Source organism: Heterocephalus glaber, unplaced genomic scaffold, assembly GCF_053883595.1.
Source record: "Heterocephalus glaber isolate CG9 unplaced genomic scaffold, H.glaber_assembly_v1.0 deba00000592, whole genome shotgun sequence".
Lineage (NCBI taxonomy): Eukaryota > Metazoa > Chordata > Mammalia > Rodentia > Bathyergidae > Heterocephalus > Heterocephalus glaber.
Genome location: NW_028258150.1, coordinates 213,422 through 223,455, shown reverse-complemented (window position 1 = coordinate 223,455; position 10,034 = coordinate 213,422). Strand labels below are relative to the sequence as shown.

General features: G+C 39.8%; 1 protein-coding gene across 1 annotated transcript; it reads left to right on the top strand.

Annotated features, from left to right (window-relative positions):
- Nucleotides 1–959: 959 nt before the first annotated feature.
- On the top strand, nucleotides 960–2,022 carry LOC147829584 (olfactory receptor 4C3-like). Its single transcript, XM_087204853.1, has one exon. The coding sequence runs from the start codon at nucleotides 1,117–1,119 to the stop codon at nucleotides 2,020–2,022; it is 906 nt and encodes a 301-aa protein (XP_087060979.1). The 5' UTR covers nucleotides 960–1,116.
- Nucleotides 2,023–10,034: the final 8,012 nt, after the last annotated feature.

Here is a 10,034-nt window from a genome sequence, read left to right as displayed (position 1 = left end):
AAATCAGAAGTCCTGGCTACTTTACCAAAAGGCCTATGTTTCTAGTTAAAGCACAGGGGATGGGCAGAGTTAATAGTTTTTTTTAAAACCAGAACTAAGACAAGTACAGGCATTTCCTTAATATCATTAGAAGAATAAAGGATCAAGATATGATACGTATCATTTCCCCAAGATGAATGTATTTATGTTTCACAAACATATACCAATAAAAATGTAAAAAGACAAGAATAATGAATGAGTAGGCATTTTCTGCCATGTGAGATTACAGTTTCCAGCAGGTTTATATGGAGTGTCTGCTTTCTCCGTTCTTGCAGCTTTCCTTATGCAGCAGGTAATCATGTCACAGAATAATGCTCATGGAGCTTCAGCAGGTTTTTTTTTTTTTTAACCTTGAATCTTCTTGTAGACAGGAAGGACTAGCTGCCCTTAACTAGGTGGATTTCACCAAGGCAAAACCTGGAAGAACACAAAATGAGTCAGAAAGGAGGGAAGTGATTTAGGTTGGCTTCATAAACTTGAGGCTGTGTGGGGCAGGAGTGGCTTACCAGGAGAGAAGGATGTCTCCAGCTGGGCTAAGTGAGATTCCTTAATCTGGATCCAGTTTGCCTTACATCGCTTGATGTTACCATTGGAAAAACCGACTCACTGTAGGGCAAACCTTGTTGTGGAGTCCAGGAGGGAAGCTTTCCTTTGAAAGGTATGGGTCAGATAGGCACACATTTTGGGAGAGCTTAAATATTTAGTTTTCTACAGTGTCATTCTATGTATTCTAAAAATGGTCAGAGACGGACGCAGTTTAAGTTAGAAAACCAGTGTCTGTCAAATGTTCAACCTCAGCTGTAAAAAAATTGCAGATTGAGATAATTACTACTTTCAGCTAATCAGTCAAATATCTGTTCCTGGCGATGCTAAAGTTAACAGATACATGGTTACGTCTTATGATTAAGGGGATAAATTGGTGTAAGATTTTGGAGCACAGGGGGGTCCTAAGAAGGACAAAGGGAAGTGGATGTGCCAAAGGCAGTTGTAATAGCCTCACCCTGGAATTGATTCTTGTGTGCTTCCTTTGAGTCCGTAGGCAATGCTGTAACTGCATCCTCTGCGTCCTTGGCATCTATGGCAATACAACACAATCTGACAGAGTTTTTCATGCTGGGACTATCACAGAAGCCAGAGGTACAAAGAGTTCTCTTCGTGGTCTTTCTGGTTATCTACGTGATCACAGTGTGTGGCAACATGCTTATCGTGGTCACTGTCGTCTTCAGCTCCTTGCTGGCTTCCCCTATGTACTTCTTCCTGGCCAATCTATCCGTTATTGACACCTGCTATTCTTCCTCTCTGGCCCCGAAGCTCATTGCTGACTCCTTGTATGAGGGCACAGCCATCTCCTACGAGGGCTGCATGGCTCAGCTCTTTGGAGCCCACTTGCTGGGAGGTGTTGAGATCATTCTGCTCACGGTGATGGCCTATGACCGCTATGTGGCTATCTGCAGGCCCCTGCACTACACGACCATCATGACCAGGACCCTCTGTGCCGTGCTGGTGGCACTGGCTTGGCTGGGGGGCTTCTTGCACTCGTTGGTTCAGCTCCTCCTGGTCCTTTGCTTGTCCTTCTGTGGGCCCAATGTGATCGACCACTTTGTCTGTGACTTGTACCCTCTGCTGGAGCTGGCCTGCACTGACACCCACGTCACGGGCCTGTTGGTGGTGGCCAACAGCGATGTGATCTGCCTGCTGAACTTCCTGCTGCTGGCTGCCTCCTACGTTGTCATCCTGCGGTCCTTGAGGTCCCACAGTGCAGAGGGGAAACGCAAAGCCCTCTCCACCTGCGGGGCCCACTTCACAGTGGTGGCCTTGTTCTTTGTGCCCTGTATATTTATTTACGTGCGTCCATCATCTACTTTAGCCATAGACAAGAACATGGCAGTATTTTATGGCATTCTGACACCTATGCTGAACCCACTCATTTATACCCTGAGAAATGAAGAGGTGAAAAACGCCATGAGAAAGTTCTCCACATGATAAGAAAGCGCAGGTGGACAATGAGTGGCAAAGCAGGGAAATAGATGACTTTATTTCTGTAAATGAAACAACCAAAGCTGGTATTATATTAGCATATGTCATCTTTTCATCTCATAGACTTCTGTGGTTTACTTGGATTTTTTACTTGCATTGCATAATTTTAGTATAAAATAAGTGTTTAGAATATGTACATGGTTTCAATTATTATTCTTCCTATTTTAGATATGAAGGAACTATGTTGTCTGATGTGTTTAACTGATTATTCAAGTTATAATCATTTTCAAGCTCACAGTCAGTTATTATTGATCCATCATCCAGATCTGTAATTAGAAAGCCGCGCCAACCCCGCGAGTCTGTGTGGTCATGAACTGTGCTGTGGAAGCCCGAGGTGAGCCTGACTCAGTCCCTTCACTCACAGCCCACATCACAGGCCACTGTGCTCCTGGCCGGGCTTCTACTCCTTGTGCTCTGTGACCTCAGCAGGGCAGCTGCTGCGGCAGACGAGGGAGCAGCTTGGCCTGGGGACAGGTGCACTTGAGTCTGAATCTCATCTTCTGAGCCTGCCAATGACCTGGAGTAAGCGACCCCATAATCTGTGAACTTTTGGTGCTTGTCTGTAAAGGATAGATGGTTTAGATCCACATAGGAGTGAGATAATGCAGCATTTGTGTATTTTTGTCTGGCTTATTTTTCTGAGCACGATGTCCTCCGATTCCATCTACATTGTGTCAAATTGCAGGATTCCTGCTTTTCAGGGCATTAACTATGCACCCCAATAAAGCTAGGGGCAAAAGGTAAAGATAATCTGTGTTTCAAATTGTTATTGTGAGAATGAAATGAGATCATCTATGTATAATTTTAAAGCAGTCTGTGGCATAGAGTAAAGCGACAAGATGTTGATTTGATATCACTGTCTACCAGCCTTTTTCTAAATGTCCACAGAGGTTTCTTTCCTTTGCTTTTCTACCTGTCATAGGTTTGAATATTGTGCCTTTAGAGAACAGTGGGTTTTTTTCATAACTCTTTCTGTTTCAAATTCGATATGCATGTCTGTTTATCCCACCCCTTTCCTGGTTTTACAATCTCTGACTATCTCCCTCCCAATCCGTCAATCTTTAAGATGTGTGTTCCATCCTTTATAGTACAATCTGCTTGACAATAAACTGTAATTTACCATGTTGCGATGTAGTCACTGTGTGTGTGTGTGTGTGTGTGTGTGTGTGTGTGTTGGGAATTGACTCCAGGACTGTGTATATGCTGGACACACTCTTAGCCACCAAGTCATCCCCCAGGCCCACGTCCACTTTGACACTAGGAAATAATCTGGAAGTTAATATGAAAGAGTTTTTTGTACTATAAGAGGAATTAGTTCCCAGGAACCAATACGTTTGGAAGATTATCAAGTTCTTGCTTTATCCTTAGGCTTCTATATCCACTACAGACAACAGCAGCAGAGATTTGGGACAAAATAAATATGGGCATCTTTTACTTGGTCGTATTTTAATACCGGCTGGTTATAATTGAGACCTTGAACTGCATACCCGGTGGCATGAGAGGAATGTGTGGAGTCATTTGAGAGTTGTAAAATAAAACAGCTGCTGCTTTTTATTTTTTCTGTAATAGAGCGGATTGAACACAGGGTTTACATGCTGATCCCCAGCCCTGTCTCATTTTGTGTTTTTGAGGCAGGGTTTTGCTAAATAATTGAATTGCCCAGACTGGGCTCAAACTTATGATTCTGTGGCCTCAGTCTCCCAGCGCACTGGGATTACAGCCACAAGCTGCTATGCCTGGCTAGCTTTCTGCTTTATACAATTATGAAAATAAATTCCAGATGCAAGAAACCTTAAATTCACACACGCCTTATAAAAAAAAGAATCAGAAGACTCTACTTGATAAAACATTTATGATTCGGGCTACAGAAACTTTCTGAAATTAAGTCATTTAAATGAACCAACAAATGTGGCTATTTAATAAATAAGTTGCTTCTGAAGGCTAAGAAGACACTATAACCAAAGTCCAATCACCAGACCCTGTCTCGCAGAGAATATTTGCATCTCCCTTACAACCAAAAAGCAGAATGCAGAAAGCAGAGAGCACCTCTACAAATAACAAAAAGTTAACCAAGAGATGAAGAGGTAAATGTGTAAACAAGACATTTTACAAATTATAGGAACATTTAAAAACATATCCAACTTCAGGACTAACCAAGAAAATGCCAAATTATAGCTACAGTGCAATTCCATTTTTCTTTATTGGCTTGGCTAAGATTAAAACACTTGATGATATCAATGTTGCTAAAAAATAAGAAGCAGCAGGCTCTTTTGTCCACTGCTGATAACTTAGTCACCTCAGAAAGTTACTTGAGGGTGTTGATTAAAAATAAAAGCTCCTCCCAAATAAAAGCCCCAAACACTTGATGCATGTATAGACCTATACTCAGAGAAACTCTGAATGATGTGCACATTTACTACGTACTCAGAGTAGAATTTGTGTCATAAAACAAAACAATCAAAGAGAAACTTTTTCAATAAAATATGATATACAGTAGTTAAAAATAATTTACATTTTTATATATCAGTAAAGAGAACTCTGGAAAACTTAATGTTAAATGAAAAGGTAACGGGCCAGGGATTTAGCTCAGAAGTTTTGCCGCCTGCCTCACAACTGCAAGGCCCCCAGTTTGAACCCCAGTACCAAAAAAAAGAAAGAAGGTAAGTTGAAGAATGATGCATCTAGTGTCATGACATTAATGGAAAAAGAAATCACTAAACATCAATATAATTTTATCTCTAGGTGTGTATGCGTGAATGTGTATTTGTGGATGTGAAAGTTATTTTTCAGAAGATTGGAAGAATACTATCAAATTCAGAAGTGTAATTTTTTTGTATATCCTTTTGTGGTACATTTTAGGTGTACAATATGACATTCATCATTGGAAATTTGCACCTTTACATAGTCTCTCGGTTCTTATTTTTTCCCCCTTCTCCTGCCCTCCCTTCAACCCCTCCACCCCTCCCTATTTACAAAGACTTTGTTTCCTTTTCTCATTTTCTCATATTAATTCTATTCCCTTCTTTCCTTTCCCCTACCTCTCCCACTTCCTCTTCCCATTTGCCCCCTTTCTTCCTATTTCACATTATCTATTATACCTTTTAGTCCTTATTTACACTTTCAGTTTCTCACACCAGAGAAACTATTTGGTATTTACACATGTGTGTCCTATTTATTGCACTTAAGAGTATCACCTCAATGTGCATCCATTTAGCTATAAATGTCTCTAATTTCTCATTTTTGATGGCTGAATAGTACTCCATTTTATAAAAAAACCACATTTTGTTCATCCAGTCTCCAGTTGATGGGCATTTGGGCTGTTGCCGAGTTTTAGCTATTACAAACTGTGCTGCTATGGACATGGGTGCACATATATCACTGTGGTATGATTCTTTTAATTCTTTGAGGAAGATCCCCAGCAGTGGAATAGCGGAGTCAAATGGGACTTCCAGTCCTAGTTCTTTGAGGTATCTACATACTGATTTCCAAAAGGGTTGCACCAGTCGACACTCCCACCAGCAGTGGAGCAGGGTTCCTCTTTCCCCACAGCCCCACCAGCATTTGTTATTGGTTGATTTCTTGATAGCAGCCATTCTTTCTGGAGTGAGGTGGAATCTCTGCATTGTTTTCATTTGCATCTCTCGAATGACCAGTGATGTTGAACATTTTTTCATGTATTTATTTGCCATTTCTACTTCTTTGTCTGAGAAATGTCTGTTCATTTCTGATGCCCCTTTTTGGATTGGGTCTTTAAATTTGGGAGGTCTGATCTTTTTAAGTTCTTTATAGATTCAAGATAGTAGACCTTTGTCTGAGGGACCGCTGGTGAAATTTTTTTCCCACACTGTGGGTTGTCTCTTCACACTGCTGGTGGTTTCTCTTGCTGTGCAGAAGCTTTTTCATAAGAAGAGATCCCACTTGTTGATTGTTTGTGCTAGTTCACGGGCAATTGAGGTTTTGTTCATAAAGTCTTTTCCTACCCCAATGTCCTCGAGAGTTCTACCTAACCTCTCTTCCAGCCGGTTCAGCATTTCTATTTTAATATTTAGATCTTTAATGCATTTCAATTTTAGTTTAGTGCATGATGAGAGATATATGTCTAGTTTTAGTCTTTGGCAAGTTGAAACCGAGTTTTTCAAGCACTATTTATTAAAGAGGCTATCTTTCCTCCAGTGAGGGTGTTTGGCTCCTTTATCAAAGATGAGGTGACTGAGTGCATCTGGAGTTGTTTCTGCATCTTCTAATCTGTTCCACTGGTCCTCAGGTCTGTTTCTTTGCCAGTACCATGCTGTTTTTTTTTAATCACAGTAGCTTTGTAGTAGAGTTGCAGGTTGGTAATTGTGAAACCCCCAGCCATGTCTCTGTTACCTAGACTTGCTTTTGCTATTCCAGGTCTCTTCTTGTTCCAAATGAATTTTTGGATTGTTTTCTCAAGGTCCATGAAGTATGCTGCTGGGATTTCAATTGGGATTGCATTGAATCTATATAGCAATTTTGGAAGTATGGCCGTTTTCACCATATGGTTCTTCCTACCCAGAAGCAGGGGATGTCTGTTCATTTTCTGATATCTTCTTCAATCCGTTTTTTCAAATTGCTATAGTTTTCAGAGAAGAGGTCTTTGATTTCTTTTGTTGATTACTAGGTATGTCAGTTTTTTGGATGCTCTTGTGAAAGGAATTGTTTGCCCTAGTTCTCTCTCAGTGAGTCTGTTGTTTGTGTAGAGGAAAGCTATTGATTTTTGTGTGTTAACCTTGTATCCAGCTACTTTACTGAATTTGGTTATTAAGTCTAGAAGACTTTTGGTGGAGTTCTTGGGGCCTTTGATATAGAGTATCATGTCATCAGCAAATAATGACAATTTTTTTGTTTTTGTACCGGGGATCGAACTCAGGTCCTCATGCTTGCGCAGCAGGTGACGAAACCACTGAGCTAAATCCCTGGCCAAATAATAACAGTTTGACTGCTTCATTTCCTATCTTTATTCCTTTTATTTCTTCCTCTTGTCTAATTTCTGTGGCTAATGTTTCCAAAACTATATGGAACAGGAGTGGTGATAGTGGACATCCTTGTCTTGTTCCTGCTTTTAGTGTGAAGGATTTCAGTTTTTGAGCATTTAGCATGATATTGGCTGTTGGTTTTTCATAGATGGCTTTTATCAGATTGAGGTAGAGACTTTCTATTCCAATTTTTTGTAGATTTTTTATCATATATGCATGCTGGATTTTGTCAAATGCTTTTTCTGCATCTATTTAGATAATCATATGGTTTTTATCCTTGGCTCTAATGATATAGTGTATTACATTGATTGATTTGCACATGTTGAACCATCCCTGCATCCCTGGGATGAATCCTACTTGGTCAGGGTGTATGATATTCTTGATCTTCTGCATTCTAATTGCCATTATCTTAATAAGGATTTTTGCATCTATGTTTGTTAGTGAGATTGGCCTATAGTTGTCTTTTTCGGTTGGATCTTTCTCTGCTTTGGGGATCAATGTGATGGTTGCTTCCAGGAATGAATTTGGGAGTATTGCCTCCCTTTCAATTTTGTTGAAGAATTTAAACAGTAGTGGCAGTGGTTCCTCTCTAAATGTCTTATAGAATTCAGCAGTGAAGCCATCAGGACGTGGGCTTTTCTTGGTTGGTAAGTTTTTAATTATGTTTTTAATTTCATTGATTGATATTTGGTTGTTTAGAATTTTTAGGTCTTCTTCATCCAACATTGGTAATTCATATGAGTTTAGGTATCTATCTATTTCTTCTGTGTTTTCTATCTTATTGGGTATCAGTTCTGGAAGTAGGTATTGATGATTCTCTGGATTTCTGCTGGGTCTGTTGTAATGTCACCTTTTTCATTCCTAATTGCATGGATTTGGGCCTTTTCTTTCCTTTTTCTGATAAGGTTGGCTAAGGATTTGTCAACTTTTTTGATTCTTTCGCAGAACCAACTCTTGGCTTCATTGATTTTATGTATTGTTCTCTTAGTCTCCATTGCTTTGATTTCTGCCCTGATCTTTATAATTTCCTCCTTTCTATGAGCTTTGTGTTTGTCCTGCTCTTCTCTTTCTAGAAGCTTGAGGTTCAGAACCAGGTTGTTTAATTGGGCTCCTTCTGTTTTCCTAATGTGCGTATTCACTGCTATGAATTTCCCTCGTAAGACTGCTTTCATTGTGTCCCATAGATTCCGATATGTTGTATTGTCATTGTCATTTCATTGAAGGAACTGTCTGATTTCTTCTTTAATTTCCTCTGTGTCCCATTGGGTATTCAGAAGTGTGTTGTTCAATTTCCATGTGTTTATGAAGTTTTTGCGGTTTCTTTTGCTATGGATCTCCAATTTTATCACACTATGGTCTGATAATATACAGGGGATAACTTCAATTCCTTTGCACTTACCTAAATATGTTCTGTTAGCAAGTATGTGGTCTATTTTGGAGAATGAGCCATGTGCAGCTGAAAAGAATGTGTATTCTGATTTCATGGGGTGAAACAGTCTGTAAACATCTATTAAGTTCATTTGTTCAAGAGTTTGATTGAGTTCTAGTATTTCATTGCTTGTTTTTTGTCTGGTTGATCTATGTATTTGTGGCAATGGGGTATTGAGGCCCCCACTATTATTGTATTAATGCTTAGATGGTTTTTCATGTGCATTAGAATTTGTTTTATATAGTTGGGTGCACTAGTTTTGAGTGCATAGATATTCATGATTGTTATCCCTTCCTGTTGGATTGTGTCCTTTACAAGGATATAGTGCCCTTCTTTGTCTCTCTTAATCAGTGTGGGTTTGAAATCCACTTGTTCTTCAAAGAGCATAGCTACTCCTGCTTTTTTTTTGGGTTCCCATCGCATGGAGTATTGTTTTCCACCCTTTAACTTTCAGTCTATGAGTTTCATTTTGAATTAAGTGTGTTTCTTGTATGCAGCATATTGTTGGATCTTGCTTCTTGACCCATTCTGGCAGTCTATTTCTTTTGATTGGTGAGTTGAGACCATTAACATTGATGGTTATAACTGATACATATTGAGTTATCATTGTCATGAATTTTTTTGTTTGATCCTTCCCCTTTTGTTTTAATTTCTTGTTGTGCCTGGTGGATTCATTCTGCTGGAGTTCCTGGGGTTGTGATCCCCATTGTCTTTTTGTAGGATTTTGTCTAAAACTTTTTGGAGTTCTGGTTTGTTATTCATGAAGTTCCTCAGGTGCTCTTTGTCATGAAAGGATCTTATTTCAGCATCAATTTTGAAAGGTAGTTTGGCAGGATACATCAATCTGGGTTGGAGGTTGTTTTCCTTTAAGGCTTGAAATACGCCACTCCAAGCTCTTCTTGCCTTGGGGGTTTGTGTTGAGAAGTCTGCTGTGATTCTGATGGGCTTTCCTTTGTACGTGGTTTGTTTCTTTTCTCTAACTGCTTGTAGAATTTTGTTCTTCTGTTTAGTTTCTGGAATCTTAACAATTATTTTCCCATGTGTAGATTTTTTTGATCAAGGCTGGTTGGAGTCCTTTATGCCTTGCTCATCTGTATGTCAAGTTCTTTTCCCTTGCTTGGTAAGTTTTCTGCCATCACTTCTGTGAACAGTTTTTTTACATCATCTCCACTCTCTCCTATTTCTTCATTGACTCCAATTAGTCTTATGTTATTCTTTTTTGCATCATCTAGCAGTTGCTGGATTGATTTCTCCTGGTCTCTTCAAATTTTAAAGAAATTTTTCTTTTCCTGATCACTTTCTTTTCCATCTTGTTTCCCTTTGGAGTTGCTGTAGGTGATCTGGAAGTCTGGTTCTGAGGCTTGTTTACGTGTCTTTTTATTTCGATGGTGGGGAGTTGCTGCTTGCACCTGCATGGCTTACCTCCTCTGTGCTAGGATCTGTGGCATGCTTACCCAGAAGCCTCCTCTGGGGTGGGAGCTGTGGCACACTTACCCAGAAGGCTCCTGCATGCTGGGAGCCATGGCACGCCT

Excerpts from the sequence above, each read along its gene's own strand:
- LOC147829584 (XM_087204853.1), top strand. The coding sequence starts at position 1,117 with ATGGCAATACAACACAATCTGACAGAGTTTTTCATGCTGGGACTATCA.